The following is a 20,286-nucleotide window of genomic DNA, read 5'->3' on the forward strand; positions in this document are numbered from 1 at the left end:
TTTCAAAACATAGTTCCTTGTCTACACTGTGTAAAAGAAAAGAGCTGTCCGGGGGCAAGTAAACAAACAAGGGAAACAACAGTCCTTCAAATAATCTGCAACAGATCTACAATTTGGATCCCTATGACCTGTCAAATATGATCCATAATGCAGGCCAGAAAGAAGAATTCTGCCATTTTTTATATATATCACATACTTACTTTTGCATCAGTCTTGGGAGTTTCAGACTGAAACATATGTGCGGAAGCTGAAGGGAGGAGAAATAAAAGCCTTAGATCTCAGAATGCATCATCTCAGTGTGGGAGGTTAATTACACTTGAAAGACATCTGCATCATACCAGAACTGTCTATGCTGTTGTAATAAGAATTAGTAACTCTTTAGCTAAATTTGTGATGTTAAAGAGAACCAAGTCTGACCCAATAAGGAGTAATAATGCCTGTGCTAAACTTGTAACATGAGAGAGGGAGAATAGTGCTAGAGAGGATGCTAATTTCTAAATTAAAGATGTAATTTTAATTGTTCCCAATTAATACTAAATTGTTATCGCTAAGGATGCAATAAACCAAACATAAGTTTTCGGGTTTTCAGTTTCAGTTTTCAGCCTCTAGATTGGTTACAGACAATTTAATTTAGTAGAGGACCCTGGATGACATTTTGAATAATAGAATCAAACTTTATTTAACTGAAAAATAATTTAAACAAACAGGTATACAGTTACCATTAACACAGGTAACATGATTATACTCACATTCATAGATGGAATGGTGTAGCAATGAGTGATCTAGTCAGTGACAACAGAATAAAATATAGGCTTTTAACCCTGCAACATAACAGTATCCTTATGATGTTAATTGGAGCTCTCCCCAATTTTGCAAGGCTACTCCTTTTTATAACCCATTATAATACTAATTAACATTACCATTACCATATCTACATTTCTGCCACCTTGTTATAGGCTCTTTATTTACATTAACATCTTCACCAATGTCCCTCCCAGTCTATCAGTATAGATAGAATTTTAATAAAACATTCAAAATTCTCAAACCACTCATTAAAAACCTTCAAATCAGTTATACCCAAAACATAACCGCAACATAACCTTGGGTCAAATCCTTGCTAACTTCAGCTTTCCAATCTCACTGTATCCAACTTATCTCTCACTTTTACTCACACTAACTCCATTTTCCATACTCCTCTATATTTAACCTAAATTAGGCCAAAGCCTAATTTAACATATTTCTATTTAACATAACCAAGCTACCCTTCAATAGGTTACAAGGGTTAAATTCTGCACTGTCTTACACTCTACACAACCCCATTGAACTCATCAGGGCTGGAGGGGGTATAAATCAAAATTTGGCCCTACAATTTTAACTCAATTTAGCAAAAAGGGGGTTAATAGTTCCTGAGTTTAGACTTTACAACCTGTCTCTCATTATAGACTTGCAGGAATTAATAAGATCTTAGCAAGTGAACAGTATCCTTACTCCAGTACTAAAGGAGCTAACAACTTCTGAATTAGGGGCCAGATTTTGGCAGCAAAGAGGACAGAGCGAGAGAACTCATGCCTATTCAGTCATGGCTTTCTTACTGAGATGGGGAATGCTTTTTGTGATAATGGTTTTGTGATGTGGACATAGGTTAACTAGGAACTTGATAGATACTACCAATGTATTTCATGTAGGCCACCAAAGAATCATATGAAGATGTAAGCTTGTGGGACTCACCCCTGCAGTGCCTCCTGCTGGTCATCTCAGGGAATTAGCTCTTTTCCAGCCTGGGGGCCCACTGCAGGCCGGTGTCCTGCTTGTTTCCAGCCCTGTGTCCCTCCCAAACCCCAGTGCCCTTTTATCTGGGGCGCTGCCCCCTGGAAACACCCCCCACACTCTGCTTCTGGGTCTCCCCTCTCTGGGGAACCCCCAACCCTCTAATCCCCACCTTGGGCTACAGACCGTCATTACTAAGCCGCTGCTTCCTGGAGCAGACTGCAGTGTAAAAGCCACTCATCACAGGCAAGGGGTTTCAGATTTGCTGCCTTCCTCTGTCTCCCTGTACTTCTGTGGGCCTTGGACCAGGCCCTGCAGCCCAGGGAGTTGTCAGCAGGGCTGGCTCCAGGGTTTTTGCCGCCCCACGCAGCAAAAAAAAAAAAAAAAAAAAGCGATTGCGATCAACTCTACCATCGCCGCTTCAGTTTTCGGCTGCAATTTGGTGTCTGGTCCTTCGTTGGACATGCCGCCCCTCTACGTTGGCCGCCCCAAGCACCTGCTTGTTGGGCTGGTGCCTGGAGCCGGCTCTGGTTGCCAGCCTGGAGCTCCCCTGCTCCTCTGGCTTTTCCCCAGCCCTGCTTCACTTGCAGTACCCTTTCTGCAGACAGCCAAGCCCTATTCCCTCCAAGACTGGAGAGAGAGACTTCCAGGCCTCTGGTTCACAGCCTTTTGTACAGGCCAGCTGTGGCCAGATTGGGGCATGGCCCAGCTGCAGCTGCTTCCCCAAATCAGCCCAGTTTAGCAGCTCTCAGCTGCAACCTTCTCCCAGGGCTGACTTAAATCCCTTTTCCACTGGCATGGGGAAGCCGCCCCACTATAGAAGGTAACAGGTTTTGATCACGACCAACTCAGCCTGGTCCTGATGCTAAACTGGTTACCAAGGGAATATCTATACTGCAAAGTAGACATCCAAGGCTGGCCTGTACCAGCTGACTTGGGACTCTTCCACCTTTGCATGGTCCTGGAGCCCAAGCCCAAACATCTACACCACAATTAAAGAGCCCTTTAGCCCAAGCCCCATGCTAGCCGCGGATGTCTAATTGCAGTGTAGACATATTGTAAGGGGCAATTCCTCCTATCCAAGTATCAGCCTCTGGCCCTCCAGTCTCTGGGATTTAACCTGCAAGTTATAGGTTGGACAAACTGTACTCCTCATTGTAGAAACTAATTCCCAGACTAATTCCCAATCATATCCAATTGTGTATTTATCTCATTTCAGAAAGTAATTGTTAGCTAACCATAGCAAGCATTTAATGGAAGTAAATGTTTAACATATCATGGCAGTTGCCTCCTTTCTTTAGGCAGTTACTGAGTGAGCCATTATTATCATTGGTTCAATAGTTGGATTCCTTCCAGACTGACATGCTAGCCTGAAAGATTTGTAGGCTGAGCATTCATGATCCACTACTTGAAGTCTAAACATTCAGGCTACGCTGAGGGCAGAAGAATGTTTGATGAAACCTTGAAGGACCTGTCATGACATCTTACTGGCCCTCCCCCCGCCACCCAAAAAAAATAAAATAAAGGTCTCTTGCAGTACTGGTTCTGGTTTCAACAGTGAGACCAGATTACAGGGGATTACTGCAGGATTCATTGAACTTGAGGCTTTGTTTAACCTGGAAAAAGTGTCCAGTGGTCACAGTCACAAACATTTGCTAGTGTAACCAGCCTTCCTTATACTCAAGGTCAATACAGCTGTCCTATTGATTCATCACCAGCACATACCTACCAACTACCATATATAGCTCTCAAGACTTCCTGACCAAATAAGAAGATAAATAGGCAATTTTTCTTATGCATTTATAAAATGCCTGCTCAGTTATGACTGCAGTGTTGGTACCACTGTTATAATAGAAATCTCCACTACAGATGAACAGATGCACTGCCTCTGTCTGAAATATTAAGCCCCTCTGACACATCGGTGTACTACAGTGAAAAACATACTACAGGACTGGCCCAAAAAAGAAAGTAACAGAATGTCACTAGCCATCACCTACAGCCACCAATTAAAACCTCTCCAGCACATCATCAAGGATCTACAACCTATCCTGAAGGATGATCCCTCATTCTCATAGACCTTGGGAGACAGGCCATTCCTCATTTATAGACAGCCCCCCAACCTGAGGCAAATACTTACCAGCAACTACACACCACACAACAAAACACTAACCCAATCCCTGCAACAAACCCCATTGCCAACTCTGTCCGCATATCTATTCAAGGGACACCATCATAGGACCTAACCACATCAACCACACCATCAGGGGCTTGTTCACCTGCACATCTACCAATGTGATATACGCCATCATGTGCCAGCAATGTCCCTCTGCCACGTACATTGGCCAAACCAGACAGTCTCTACACAAAACAATAAATGGACACAAATCAGACATCAAGAATTGTAACATTCAAAAACCAGTAGGAGAGCACTTCAATCTCCATGGACACTCAATAACAGACTTAAAAGTGGCCATTCTTGAACAAAAACCTTCAAAACCAGACTTCAACGAGAAACTGCAGAACTAGAATTAATGTGCAAACTGGACACCATCAAATTAGGCCTGAATAAAGACTGGGAGTGGCTGGGTCCACTACAAAAAGTAATTTTCCATCTGTTGATACTCACGCCTTCTCATCAACTGTTGGGAATGGGCCACATCCACCCTGATTGAATTGGCCTTGTTAGCACTGACCCTCCACTTGGTAAGTCAACTCCCATCTTTTCATGTGATATATATTTATATTTTTCACTCCATGCATCTGATGAAGTGGGTTATAGCCCACAAAAGTTTATGCCCAAATAAATTTGTTAGTCTCTAAGGTGCTACAAGGACTCCTCATTGTTTATACTTTAGAACTAGAAATTCAGTAAATGAGTAGAGCTTATTTCCTCCAAATAAATATGTTGACAAACATGTCCTTTTATTAATTATCTGTCACTTCAATACACTTCCCAATAGCTATTTAAGCCTATGTCTCTTTAACTTTATCCACAGACAGAGCTTTACACAAGAGTGAGATCAGCCTTTGTTTATGATAATTACATTTTGGTATGTTCTCTGTGTGCTTTAGCTGCTAGATTTTTCCAGCTGTTAATCGCTAGAGATTTTAGATAGTGCCTAATTTGCAAGCAGCAGAAAGATATTTCCTTCCTAATCACCAAACGCCAGAGCACATGAATTTCAATACTTCCATCACTTCAACAAAGCATTCAAACCCAACTTGCTGTTCCAGTGTAATGTCTGCTTAGTCTATGGCTCTTATTGAATAGCAAAATGCCCATTTTATTTTCACATGAGAAGAATCAGGTCCCACATAATTAAACCCAACATTATTGAACCTAACTGGCTGAAGTAATGTCTGTCAGATATCAAGACAAACCTTCAATGAAGGAATAAAATCTGAAACCTAGCATTTTTCTTAGTACACAGTGGTTAATTTTTAACTGGAGAAAAAAAGAACTTGGGTAGCAAGAGTATATTAGATTCTACCTTTCAGTAGCAGGACAGAACTTTCAAACCCTCTGGCACAGTATTCTCTTTTAATTGCTCATTTCCTCTCTGTTGTGCCTCCTCATGTTAGAGATGGCCAGATAACCATTGCTCTTAATAAAATAGCAAAGCTAGTTCAAAAAACACCTTTCTAACCCCAGGTGAGGCACAAATGCACTCACATGCAATAGAATTAAACTTAATCAGAAAATAAGTCACGTTAAAAAGACCCATGATATAGTGTCATTTTTAAAGGGTTACTCTCTGAGACAATTTTTGGTGGCCATATTAGCTGCTCAGTAGAGGAGCTGGTTTGGAGCAAGCTTGCCACCATCAGGTACACTACCCTCCCATCCTCGGGTGTCAACCAGACTCAGTTGCCCCCACTCCCTTCTACTCTGCCTCTCCATCCCACCCCTACAAATCAAAAGTCATGTAGTCATGGGTTTTGTCAGTCCCAAGGGATGTTCCTTGGAAGATATAAGGAAAACTAGAAATAACATAACATAGGAATGACCATACTGGGTCAGACCAAAGGTCTATCTAGCCCAGTATCTTGTCTTCCAACAGTGGCCAATGCCAGGTGCCCCAGAGGGAATGAACATAACAGGTAATCATCAAGTGATACATCCCCTATTGCCTGGCAAACAGAGGCTAGGGACACCATCCCTGCCCATCATGGCTAATAGCCATAGATAGACCTAACCTCCATGAATGTGTCTAGTTCTTTTTTGAACACTGTTATAGTCTTGTCCTTCACAACATCCTCTGGCAAAAAGTTCCATAGGTTGACTGTGCATTGTGTGAAGAAACACTTCTTTTTGTTTGTTTTAACCTTTGATATTTGGGGGAGAGGGACGGAAAATCTGTGACTCCTTTATATTTTTCTTAACAACCTTCACACTGAAATGGAGTAGGAAATTATATCCTCAACATTGAAACTGAGATTAAAGTTCACATTATTTAGAGGTCCCCACACTCAGAAGCCCAAAGGGCAACTTTACCAAGAGGTCATGCAGACAGAGTCCCTTCCAGGGTTTCACTATTCCACAAATTGGATTAAGTCCTTCTCCAGAGCCAGTGCTAGAGGCATAAACATACTAAGCAAGGTGGGCCCCTAGTCACTTACGTGTTGTGGGGGGAGGGCAAAAAGTATTCCTGCTTAGGGCCCCCAATGGGCTAGCACCATCACTGTTTTTCTCCATCCATGTTTGCCCTGAACCACATCAAGCAGGCTAAAAATCAGTGACTACATGTACCCCTGGGGCTATACATAAAAGCCTTTAGAACAAAATTAGCACGAGAACTCTCACCACAGAAAGGATTACAATATGATCTTTCATCTAATGTACATGCTGTGTGCTCAGGATGAAACACTTAAATATATTTTAAAAAAGAAAGAGGTCATTATTCTCTGTAAAATAAAACATCCCATATCTGTTTATGGCAGATTAGACAGAGATAGTAGATTGTTATTAAACTGCGAAATTCTTCAACATTACATGAGGGTCAGACATAACAGACTTTAGAACTAACTCAGTTTTCCAACCCAAATACATGGGCAATTTACAGCTGTTCAAAGTGACGGACTCTTGAAAGAATAAAGCGTTTTAAATAAGACGTTTTAAGAAAAAAATGTTATTTGCTTTCAAAAATATGTAACTACTGTTTTATGTTTTTCCCCTTTTGCATTCCACAGCTGGGTCCCAAAAATTCCACCCAAAAAGATATCTTGTTCTGCTGTGTATTACTTTGGTATTAGATCTCCCAAATTATGGTCAACATAAGTATGGAAGACTTCAATTTAACGCTGGGGTGCTGCAGCCAGCAGTGCTGTGATTCAGTAGGTGCCACTCTTCTCTTCTGTCTTAGTGTTACTTTGATAGTTCCTGCATTTCAGCAGCAACTAAAGCATATATTTCGCGTTGTGAAATTAGGTATCCAAAGTGCTATATTAACCCAATATATTTTTAGAGTTGTGCTAAACAGATGATCTTTATTTCACAGAATTTTGCAACAAAATGTTTGCTTTTTCCTCTTGTTTCTCCTTCCAATTTTGCTTTAGTTGCAGTTTCATTAAGATAGCTATTGTGATATAAATACACATTTCTTCATGATTTCAGTACAAAATACATCTTTATTCTAGAAACTCATCTTTGCTTGGAAAGAAGCCTGGTTGTGCTTGAAAAATGACCCGTTTTCAAGTTGAAATCTTGACATTTTGCCTAGTTTTCCTTCTTCTAACAAATATTTCATGTAACTCCAATTTCCTTGTAATTTCAATACAAAACACATCTCTACTCTAGAGACTTGTTTTTTTCTTGGAAAGAAGCCTAGTTTTGGTCCATTTTCAAGCTGAAACCTTATAATTTTTCCTTGTTCTGCTTTTCCTTATAAATATTTTTCCTCACTCTAATATTACTTATTGTTGTACATGTATAATGCACAACAGAAATGTCTTGTGAAGAAAATAATCTTATTTGCTGCTGGGGGTTTTTCCTCAGACACTAGATGTCAGCATAACACACTTATCTATAATTTTAGTACTCTACAGCTGTTGCTGTTGTCTGGCAATTGTAATTCAATCCAAATGCTGTCATATATTTTACAAAAAGCCAACCTAGAATGACATCATTTAAGCCACATAAAAATGTGCTATCAAAGAGGCAGTGATGGTTTGAATACATGAGAGGAATGAGGAACTCTCAAATTCTAATCCCCATTTTGCAGAGTATCTGTGTGGTCTTCCCCAAGTCACTTGATTTCTGTGTCTCAGTTTCTCCCCTCTGTCAGTTGGGCGTAACAATACTTCATCACCAACTACACTGGGACGTTATAGTGAATAATCAATTAGGGCTTAATTGTGAGCTGAGGAAAGCACTTGTGAAGGCTTTGGAGTGGTGGACAGAAAGCTTGGGTTCTGTTTCTGTCTTGTTCACTGACCTGCTGTGTGAACATGAGCAAGTCACTTCACCTCTCTGTGCTTCAATTTTCCCTTCTGCTCTCTGTCTTTTCTATTTAGATTGTAACTCTTTAGGGTAGGGACTTTCGCTTATTATGTATGTACACTGGTAACACTGCCTAGCACAGTGGTGCCACAATCTCATTTGTGGCGTTTAGGTGTTACTATAATGCAAATAATAATATTAAAAGCTGTGAGCTTTGTTACCTTAACAGGAGTGCTAACTCACTGCAATCAAAGTAGTTTTATTCTCCACAAACACTCTCTCTCATTGAGGTCTGCAAAATGCAATCATGCCAAAAAAGGGATGTTTGCAGACAGCCAATCTTCCTCTTGACAGTTACTGTCGATATAAGCATTTGAATAAGTCTTGTTATCAGTCAAAAAGCTAAGCACTACTTATCCCCAAACCAGCTGACTTTTACCCTCAATGTTCAGACTTCCTTATACCAAGTACTTGGAAAACTCTGCTACAGATACAAGTATTATACATCGTGTCCAGGGTTGCCAGGAGTCCGGTTCTCGACTAAAAGTCCGGTCAGCAGCACAGCGGGGGTAAGACAGGCTCCCTGCCTGCCCTGCCTCTGTGTGGTTCCTGGAAGCGGCTGGCATGTCCAGCTCCTAAATGCAGGGGCAGCCACAGGGGCTCCATGTACCCCACCTCGGGTGCTGGATCTGCAGCTCTCATTGGCTGGGAACCACAGCATGCAGAGCCCCCTGACCCCTCCACCTAGGAGCTGGAGGGACATGCCAGCCACTTCCGGGAGCTGCCTGAGGTAAGTGCCGCCCGGCTGGAGCCTGCACCCTGAATCCTTGCTCCAGGTTGGAACCCCCTCCTGAACCCTAACTCCCTCCCAGAGCCCACACCCAACCCCCTTCCCCAGACCGGAGCCTGTACCTTGCACCTCTTCCTGCTCCCCAACCCCTGCCACAGCCCTGAGCCCTTTCCTACACCCCAACTCTTTCCCAGAACCCCTCCTGCACTCCAACCCTCTGACTCAGGTTGGAACCCCCTCCTGTACCCTAACTCCCGCGCAGAGCCCGTACCCTGCACCCTCTCCTGCACCCTTACCCCCTACCCTAGCTCTGAGCCCCCTCGTTCACCCCAACCCTCTGCCCCAGCCTGGAGCCCCTTCCTGCATTCCAAACCCCTCATCCCTGGTACCACCCCAGAGCCCACACCCCAGCTGGAGCCCTCACCCCGTCCCACACCCAACCCCCAGCTCCAGCCTGGTGGTGAGAGTGTGGGAGAGCAAGTGATGGAGGGAGGGGGGATGGGGTGAGCAAAGGGTACAGGGTCTTGGGGAAGGGATAGGGCCTCAGAGAAGGGGCAAGAGTGCTGGGTTTTGTGTGATTAGAAAGTTGGCAACCCTAATAGTGTCACAATAGAGCTGTAACCTGGATGACATACGTATATTTAGACTAAAGTAGAGTGATGAAGGAGATTTTCAAAAGCATAAATGGAAGTTTAGGGACTTAACTCCCATTGACTTTCAATGGGAATTAGGCACCTAGCTGCTCTTTGAAATTCTCCTCTAAAATACCTTGCTTTTATGAAAATTAAGCTACACACCACCACCCTAGGTGTGCAATACCAGCCTCACTCACTAGAGAGCGAGACGTCTTACTAGGTAAAAATCGGTTTTAGGGTTGCCACTAGCTTAAAGACCCAACAATTAGCTTTAATTACACTAGTGGGCTGAAATGTAGCATGTTTTTTTGAACACTGAAGAATAAAAATCAAACTTTGACAGTCCTTGTATTTGCAGCTCCAGGTAGGCTTCTTATTTTTAAACCTGAAAATATATTCTAAGTTCCTGGGATCTTGGTGTTTCAATGTGTAGTCTCAAGAAGTGAGGTGTGCTTCCTGGCTGACAACAACCAAGAGGTATGAAAGAGGGAGCTCCTGAGGCCTAAGATGGAGGACAGAGCGTAAAGAAGAAACTAAGATGTGGGACCGACCAAGATGGGAGGTGGAGAAGAAAGAAGATAGGGGTAGACAAAGTAGGCTGCTGGACTCTTATTATGGAACATGATGGGTGATCCTAGTAATACCTATATAGCCTTGCCTAATTTGTGTATTTAAAGGGAATTCAAACCATCACTCACTAATTAGACCATACATATTGTTCCCAGTATGTTTGATAGGAGATATTTAAAGGACTAGGGACTAAGAGAACTTTATGTGGTTAAAAACAGACATAAATATGTCTTACAGGATATGTACTGACATTTTTTCATCAAAACTTCAGAAATCTACCAAGTTGTCTCGAAGAAAGAATCTCCTTAGAGTTAGCCCATTCTCGCCAGAAAATGTTAGTAGTTTTTTTTTTTTGAAAAAAAAAAAAGGAGGGGGCCTCAGAGTGTCTATATAGAGCAGGTTAATGAACAGAGCACAAAACTAACTTGAGCTAAACAAGACTATCAGAGAATAGAACCCAGTAGGAATAATAAAACTTGAGAACAATAAATATAAATGATTTAATGATTTTTAAAGACATAATACCTGTCTAGTCTGGTTAAGGACAACCAACCAAGTATACTACCTCACACGAGGGTTAAAATTCCTCCATTGGTTGAATCACTGGTTTGTAAAACAGAAAACAGCTGTTTAGAGGGTAATGGGTGAGGTTCCAGGGGCTTCTGCTAATGTTCTCATAAACCATACAATTAGAATCACATCCTAAAAACACAGAATTATGTGCTGGACAGTTTTCCAAAAGAGTACCCAGACTTTTAATAAAGAAGCATACTCATTCCCTTCCCACAGTAGGCATAAGCATTCATTGAACTGAGTTAATATAGATCAAAATCAACCTGAACCATTAATGGCCAGCCTTTAAACAATTTCCTTAACAAGCAAGTCAGGTTTCACATTTTCTGAAAATAAAATAGCAACCCCAGCAAGCATAATGACAAAGAAAACCTCTCCTCTGCAGTCACTTAGTTTATATTTGTAATCTGCAAGGGTTTCTTGTATATAAAACAAAGGGAGTGGGGGTGGGGACAGATTCTTTTGCCATAACTATTGAAATAGGAATGTTTGTTTCTTGATGTCTCTGCAGTCCATTAACTTTCAGGAAGGATGAGCAGAGAAGGTGTGGGGGAAATTGCAGCACCTGCACACAAGGGGGTCCAGATATGGGAAGCACATCCTCCCCGCACCCCCCACCAAGAGACAGAGTGCAAGGTAAAGTCATCAGCCTCTTTGCACAGTGTGGGGCAATGGCGGGGAACTGGGGAGTGATGCGACGGAGAAATGGGGGCCTACATAGCAGTTGAGGGTGGGAACAGGGGGTTAGAGAAGAACTAGATAGAAACTGGGGGACTGGGTCAGCACTGTTGAGGATGGAGGAAGAGGGTTAGAGCAGAGCTATAGGGGACCTAGGGCAAGGGATCAGGGACATGAGGGGCAGAAGGGGAAGTAAATGAGTCTGCATGGGGTGATTGGATCAGAGCTGGGGATGCTGAGGACTGAACTGAAGGAGGCTGGAATGAGGTTGAGGGAGTGCTGGGGGAAGCCTAGATCAGAACTAGAGGGAAAGAGGAGGATACAGAGAGAGCTTAGGATCTGTAGGGGGACCATAGGGGTGGAGTAGGAGGGAAGCTAGGGAGGAACTGGAACACTGGATGGGGCTATGGGGGAACTGGAGAGGAGCAAGTTTTGGAATTCTTGTACATGGCCCCTCTGGGGCCTTGCTACACTGCTGCTGGGACCAAGGGGCTAACATTAGTCCTGACAGTTGAAAGTCTCTTTAACACATCTGAAGTGTTGCACTCTGCCAAGAAGCTACCTCATGGAGGTCATAAAGCACTGAGGATGGTGTGGAGATTAAAGATAACCTAGGAATGGCCCAACGCCCAAATAAATACTTTGCCTCCATTTTTTAATAAGGTTAATGAGGAGCTTAGCAATAGTGGCAGGATGGCTAATGGAAATGAGGGTATGGAAGTGGAAATTACCACATCTGAGGTGGAAGTCAACTCAAACAGCTTAATGGGACCAAATCAGAGGGCCTGGATAATCTCCATCCAAGAATATTACAGGAACTAGCACATGAAATTGCAAGACCAATAGGAAGGATTTTTAATTATTCTGTAAACTCAGGAGTTGTACCCCTGTGACTGGAGAATTGCTAATAAAGCATGTATTTTTAAGAAAGGTAAAATGTGATCCAGGAAACTGAGGGCCTGCTAGTTTGACATCAATTGTATGCAAGGTCTTGGAACAAATTTTGAAAGAGAAAGTCATTAGGACATAGAAGTAAATGGTAATTGAGGAGCTAGTGCCCTGTGTGGACAATTCCTCTGGCGTGGTTGTGCTACCCCCCAGCTCTGCTCACTGGGGCAGGCACCACACTTAGCAGATGCAGTCCCTGCTCACACTACTGTGAGCAAGCAGCTCTCAAACTCTGGACAGGAGTTGCAGACTGCTGCGTGGAAGAAACTCCTATCTGGGAGCGTGCGAGCCACTTGCACACACTAGCACGAGTATGACCAGTGACAGCTGCCAGTGAGTCTGGTGTCTGCCCCAGTGTGCAAGGCTGGGGGCAGCACAGCCATGCTGGAGGAGCTGCCCAGGCTGGGCACTGGCTCCTGTGAGCAGGAGCCTGATATGCTGCTGCTTTCGCTGCTGTGGTTCCTGGCCCGGTCGCTGGCCATGGCCCTGCTGCTCTCACTCACTGTCACTAGACCCCTGCGGCTCCATGAATATCTGTTTTATATCCGCATCTGTGGATATGAATTGTGTATCTATGCAGGGCTCTACATATTTAAGAAAGATGAATTCAAACTGGACAAGGGCTCCTAGGATGATCAGAGGAATGGAAAACCTACCTTATGAGAGGAGACTCAAAAAGTTTGGCATGTTTAGCCTAACCAAAGGCTGAGGGGAGTGAAGTTCTGGAAAAACCTTCCAAGGGAAGCAGTGAGGGCAAAAAAACTTAATTGGTTTAAGGACTGAGCTTGATATGTTTATGGAGGAGATAGTGTGATGAGAGACGGCCTACAGTGGTGTATGGCCAATCTGCAACTGCTAGTAGCCAATATCTCCAACACCTGATGATGGGACACTACATGGAGAAGGCTCTGAGTTACTACAGAGAATTCTTTCCCAAGTGTCTGGCTGGTGAGTCTTCCCCACATGCTCAGGGTTGGGAAAGAATTTTCCCCTGGGTCAGATTGACTGAGACCCTGAGGTTTTTTCACCTTTCTCAGCAGCAGGTCACTTGCCAGTTTAAACTAGTGTAAATAGCAGTTTCTCTGTAGCTTGACCTCTTTGAATCATGATTTGAGGACTTCAGTAACTCAGCCAGAGGTTAGGGGTCTATTACAGAAGTGGGTGGGAGAGGTTCTGTGGCCTGCACTGTGCAGGAAATCAGACTAGATGATCATATTAATCCCTTCTGGCCTTAAAGTCTATGAGTCAGTAAGAACCAAGTTAGCCATTTTTGCAATTTCCCCAACACTTAGGACACCCATTTATTTTGACTCTCATTTTTACTATGAGATTACAGGGCTAATTCAGGCTCTTGAGTCTGAGCTACAGTCTCTAATTGCAGACTCAGACTCCATCACACTGTCAGGTTCAAAATACTGGCCACTCCTACTATACCACCAAGATCTGTAACTGCTGAGTCAGCATCACAGTTACCTTAAAGTTGGAGAAGAGACAGCTAACAGCCCACAAGTAACACTCTCAGGAGCGCTCAGAGTTTGGCCCCTGCAAAACTTTTGCCACAGCTTTAGAGGCATCTGACAACTTTCTAGTGAAACCATCCCCAAATTTGCTTCTCTCACTTGCTCAAACAGCTTGAGTTCCCCTGCCCCAAATAATTTCTATATTTCAGTGAGAAAAAATATAGCTTTTACAGTTACTGTGGTAGTTTCCCTTGAGAAACAGAAAGAACATCACACTCCTTTCTAGACAAATAAAAGAACCTGTAAAAATACCTTGTTTCCTCATAACAACAAACAGGTTAATGTGCGAAGAACAAATAGTGCAATAAAATTTCATTTTTACTATTTAGTGTATGCATAAAAACTGCTAAAGCAACTGAAGACACATCCCCTATAAATAGTGTTCTATTGTCAATGTATAAAAAGATGAGGCATGTTTCATGGACACGAAGCATGTCCAATTAAGTGTTAAGCTCTGCCAGTGCTAAAAATGAAAGGCTACATCAACTGATAAACTAGTCTGAGAGTAGGCATGCAGCTGGAAAGAGCTCACTACGCCGGTGTGACTCTACTGCTTTCACTGGCTATCAGAAAGCAGTAACTCATATTTCTGTCTCAGCAATGGAAGGAGTAGTTACAAGACACTGGGTGGAAACTCCTGTACGTTATCAGGAGCAGTTTGCTGTCCAAGATCTGGAAGCGTGCAAGTTGGATCACTCCTTATATGCTTTGCCAGGCCCATCCAAGGCTGAGGTGAGAAGCCGACATGCAACAAAAAGTACAGCTACAGCAGAGAGGGACAGCACCGAGGAAGGCAAACCCAGCTTTCAGGTCTTACTGGATGTTGTGCAGTTCCGTCCTGAAGATATCATCATTCAGACTTTCGAAGGCTGGCTCCTGATCAAAGCTCAGCATGGACCTAGGATGGACGAACATGGTTACATATCCAGAAGCTTTGTTAGACAATACAAATTACCTAATGGAGTCAAGAAAAAAGATTTGTCTGCTCTCTTCTGCCATGATGGCATTTTGGTTGTTGAAATGAAGAGCTCAGAGGGAATGGACTAAAATCTTTTTAATTGTTATTGGTGAGATAATATTATTCCTAGTTTAACTCAAACAATGCTTTGCAACGTAGCTATGCATGTGAAGTTGTTGGTTTGTATTTACAATGGAGATAAGAACAAAACTTTGCATATATTTTCGACATGTTGAGTTTTATTGTTTGATGTGAAATGTAAGACTACTTTCCTTCAGCTGCAGACCCACGCTTTTTAGACAAAGGGAAGTTTATGGCAGTCATAACAAATGAAAAATATTTCATATAATGCTCTCTGATGAGGTACCAAGTGTAAAGCATGTATAAAAATGCCAATAAACAGGGGTTACCTTTGTAATATGTACTCATGAGATAAATAATGAAAGAAGCAGCAGACATTTTATGGAATTTTAATTCTACATAACAGAAAAATGCTATGTTTTTATAAGTCATATCACTATATAATGTTAACTTCAACATTTCTTAGAAGATGTCCAAAGCACGCATGAGCCGCATGCATTTGGTCTGCAAAATAATTTTGGCGAAAAACTTTTTGAATTCAAATTTATTTCTAAAAATTGCTTGCGAGTCTGCCCTTTACAAATATATTGTACTTAAGGGAATATTGAACAGCAGAATAAACATTAAATGCACTGTTTCAAAACGTGCCATCTTTCTACTAACATTGAGTCAACTTAGTTTTGATGGAAATTTTTCAAATGCTTTGTTATTAATCACAGTTCATTTTGTTTAAATATCCTGGCTTTCTGCCAACCATAGAAAAAATATTGCTCACTTATAAAAGCTCAAAAGTCCCAAAGTCATTCTTGTGTAGCTGCCCCTGACTTAAAGGTATTACTATGCTAGGGATGAATTTAATCCAACAAGTTTACACAAACAATGTGATAACAATCATGTAAATGTTTTCTTCTGTGACTTTCTTTGGAACTTAAGGTCCTGATCCTGCAATTGGATCTTTGGCAGCAGATGCTTGTGCTCACAGAGCCTAACTGGCTCTGCACCAGCATAGGGGTTCAAATGCCTGATTGCAAGACAGGGCCAACTAAGAACACAGGGCTGCTTTCTTCTCTCAATTATACTAGAGCAATCCCACTCATTTCAATGGAGTTGTGCAACTAAGGTTAGCCAGGACTCTGCCTGCTATGTCTAACAATTGGTCTTCAACATTACAAAAAGACTTGTTACAAATGGTCCTGTAAATACACAAAAATTCTAGGGGAACTGCAGCTGCAAGAGAAACTGCCTCCTTTTATGTGTTCTTAAGATAAGTATGACTGCTGTGCTATGAATAGTAAAGGAATGCAGAGTGGAAAGTGCCAAGCTAAATACAGACTCTTGCTGATAGCCATCTGCTGTTCAGACAAATTAAAAACATTTTTTAACTAAATCAAATACAAATAAAATTCTGAGTATATTAAATCACAAGGGAAAAATCAGATTAACAAAAATGTTTCTACTCCAGGCTCAAAAAGAGAGCTCTCTAGTTTACAGTGAAAGCATTAGACTTGTGTGTTTGTGCTGCATGCTGTAGAAATGTTTATATTAGTGATCAATTAAATTTGAAGAAATTTGAAAGACACTGGTTTGGAATAGGCCAAATACACCTCTACCCCGCTATAACTTGACCCGAAATAACAGGGCTCCGGCAGCACTTTAAAGGGTCCAGGGCTCCAGCTGCTGTGAGAAGCCCTGGGCCCTTTAAATCAACACTGGAGCCCTGCTGTCACTACCCCGGGGCTGCAGCAGTGGGGCTTGGGCAGCACTTTAAAGGGCCCAGGACTCCGGCTGCTGTGAGACGCCCTGGGCCCTTTAAATCACCGCTGGAGCCCTGCCACCGTTACCGCGGGGCTGCAGCAGTGGGGCTTGGGCAGCGCTTTAAAGGGCCCGGGGCTCCGGCTGCTGTGAGAAGCCCTGGGCTCTTTAAATCACCTCTGCAGCCCTGCCACTACTACCCCGATATAACGGCGTCTCACCTATAGTGTAGTAGGGATTTTTGGCTCCCCAGGACCGTGTTACATCAGGGTAGAGGTGTACTACATTTTTAATTTTTTTAATTTTTTTTTTGCAGTCCAAACTCACACCAATTTCAAAGCAAGTTTGCTCTGCATAAGGAATGATGGATTAAGTCCAGAGCCTGCAATTCACTGCATGTGCTCACCCTGCTGCACCCAATCACAGTGGATAGCAGGTTAGGGACCTACATTTATTTCTTGACTGATGTACACATTGGTCTCTTTTTGGGTGGCACTAATGTTTTCTAGCAAACTGATTTAAACATAAAATAAGAGTCCCTCAACCCTCTCCTTTGCCCCCAAGTTTGCCTTTCTATATCCATTGGTTAAGGAAATTAGAATGAGGTTCCAGTCGCAAAATTCAGGCCTAGATTCAGATTCCAAACGCTTCAAACTCCACGATCTTTCAGATCCAGAGATTTCGCTGAGCCCATAATATAAGTTAGGGCCATTAGCAAATTTTAGATGCAGATCTGGGTTTAGATGTGTTTGGATCCATGGTTTTTACACCATCAGATGTATTGCGATCTGGGTTCAGGACCATCTATAGAGGTAACCAGGTTTAGCGCCATTTTAAAAAACCTTAATACTCTTCTATTGCTCATTTTACTTTACAAAGAATTTGTAAGATATGATCGTTTACAATGAAAAGTCCAGCCCTATCTATTATTACAGTGGAGGCATTCATGTATCTAGAGATAACGGGAGATTTACAAAATATGGATTTAGCAATTTTAAAAGTTATACAAACATAAAACTATGGCTGATTTTATAAATAAATCAAGCTCTGACTAAACAAATGGAAATTTGGCAAATAATTAGTCCATAATCCTGGCAGCTTGACTTGAATTTGTATACACATGAAAAGAGCTGGCCAAGTAGAGCGCAGCTATTGCACCTAGCTCTAGATTTTCCCAAAGCATAAGGGGCTGATTCTGAACTCATTTATGTTGTAAGTCACAAGTAACTCCACTAAAGTCAGTGAGGTTACACTTGTGTGAAACCAGTGTGTTGAGCAAATGGAGTTCACACTGCTGGAAGAGTTATTGTTGTAGGTCTTGCTACACCCAGAAGTAGTGCTGTAGTGAGTAGGTTTCGCCTCTGAGCTACTGCAAATAAAACACATACTGTATTTCTCCTGCAACCACATCTGCCTCTCTGTGGGTCTACTCCTTCCTACACCATAATATGACAATACTCTTTCTATGTTCTCTGAGACCAGAGCAATGGAGGCTGCACTAGACCATTTGACCTGGAGTGTTGATTGTTACATTTTAACATGCTCACTTCTTAATTGTCCATTCCATGTCAAGCATTGCAAATTCTTATAATTTTGTCACAAGTCTCATATTATCTGGTGGGGGTTTTAGCCCACCAATTCCTGGAGCTTTCATTTTAAAGATTCTTGGGTTTCATTTAAAAAAAAAAGTTTCTGGTCCTTTCTGTTGTGGAGAAAAGCTTGAAAATATGAACCGTAAAGGCTCCAAAACCAAAAAGCAAATAAAAATCTAGCATAAGAGTGTCCATACTTGCCGTTATTCTGGAATAGCTATTCCAGAATAACTCATGTGTAGACAAGTATTTATATAAACAATCATACAACATAAAATTTGACAGTGAATTTGGCCACAGAAATGTGAAAAAACCCACCCTTAAGACAGCTAGGGCCTGATTCTCCACCTGCTTACAACAATGTAAATCAGAAGTGAACTCACTGAAGTCTGTGGAATTATATTAGTGTAAAAGTAACAGTAGTTGGGGAATTAGATCCTTAAAGTGCATTCACAGGCTACACTGATGGGTGCGGTATAAGAGTCTGATCCTGCACGGCTAGAATCAGTGAGAACTTTGCTATTGACTTCAATGGGCACAGGAGCAGAACCTAAGTGAATGTAACAAGTAAATACATACTTGAGACTATATTAGAATATGTATCATCTATTCAAGAGACAACACACTCATTGTCTATATTGTAGCATTGAGTATAATTCAAGGGGAAATGTCTCATTCATTTTTGCCCTATAGTTTATTAAATGCTTTTGAATTAATTATTTTAATGGACTTTTCCCTCAAATATATTTGGCAAACAGTTGCACATTCTTTCCAAGGGGCTGAACTAACTTATTTTGAATGTTATTTCTAATGTTTGCCTTTCTACTATGATTAGATGTGAATATGAGAGACACGAAGGGAGAAATTAATATTGCTCATAGGCAGTGGTAATTTTATAAATTACATAGAATTTCATAACAGCCATAGCTCAAGGTAGATTTATGACACATTGATATGATTAAATAAGGAACTCTGACATTGGCTGTCTACAAAAGCCTGGCCAAGAATAAGCAATATATGCTGCTGTATGAACTGCAGAGCAGCTGTTATTGAGCCTCATCAGTTCCCAATGGTGAAGGGATTAAGTATGTAATTGATCAAGCAGTGTCCAAGTGATTCCAAGCACTTTAAGTATCAGAGGGGTAGCCGTGTTAGTCTGGATCTGTAAAAGCAGCAAAGAATCCTGTGGCACCTTATAGACTAACAGACGTTTTGGAGCATGAGCTTTCGTGGGTGAATACCCACTTCCTCAGATGCATCTGAGGAAGTGGGTATTCACCCACGAAAGCTCATGCTCCAAAACGTCTGTTAGTCTATAAGGTGCCACAGGATTCTTTGCTGCAAGCACTTTAAAAATGCCAGAAGTCTCAAGTTCGGATTAATAACCAAGAGCAAGGGCACAAAAATAAAGAGCATGGTTTGACAAGGTCTTAAGGATCCTCAACCTCCATAGACTTATTTAGTTTTATAATATCTGCTGTATTCAGGGTGTCACAGCCTCTTTATGCAATCGGATACTCATAGTGCAATGAACGCAGGCAAATATGACAGTCATAATCCACTCAAGAATAGTTCAGACACAGCCTTGGATATCTGAAAAGAGAGCACTGTGCTCCTCAAATTTCCTGTTTAAATAAGCCAAAACTTGCAGACCTTACTCAGTCCATAATCAGGAAAAATTCCCATTGATGTGATTTTTTGCCTGAATAAGGACTGCAAGATTTGTTAGTTAGTGAAAGAAAGAATGAATGTTGATGAACACACTGCACACCCAGGTTATTTTCTCCTCCCTTTTAAAAGGGCCATGCAATGCACCTGGGCAACTGCCTGTGGAGACAGATGGGCCCATCATTTAACATTTCCTCTGAAGGAATGCAGCAACCACGTTGGCACTTCAGTGCTAGCAGTAGGGATGAGTCTCAGTCCTATATTGGGTCTTCTTTAAGGACATTGATAACTTGAAAATCATATTTCCATCTGAAA

The 20,286-nt window shown here is 42.0% G+C and overlaps 1 protein-coding gene across 1 annotated transcript; it reads left to right on the forward strand.

Annotated features, from left to right (window-relative positions):
- Positions 1-14,444: 14,444 nt before the first annotated feature.
- HSPB3 (heat shock protein family B (small) member 3) lies at positions 14,445-18,949 on the forward strand. Its single transcript, XM_050947186.1, has one exon. The coding sequence runs from the start codon at positions 14,521-14,523 to the stop codon at positions 14,965-14,967; it is 447 nt and encodes a 148-aa protein (XP_050803143.1). The 5' UTR covers positions 14,445-14,520; the 3' UTR covers positions 14,968-18,949.
- The last annotated feature ends 1,337 nt before the right edge of the window (positions 18,950-20,286 follow it).

This window comes from Gopherus flavomarginatus, chromosome 3 (assembly GCF_025201925.1).
Source record: "Gopherus flavomarginatus isolate rGopFla2 chromosome 3, rGopFla2.mat.asm, whole genome shotgun sequence".
Taxonomy (NCBI): domain Eukaryota; kingdom Metazoa; phylum Chordata; order Testudines; family Testudinidae; genus Gopherus; species Gopherus flavomarginatus.

Excerpts from the sequence above, each read along its gene's own strand:
- HSPB3 (XM_050947186.1), top strand. The coding sequence starts at position 14,521 with ATGGAAGGAGTAGTTACAAGACACTGGGTGGAAACTCCTGTACGTTAT.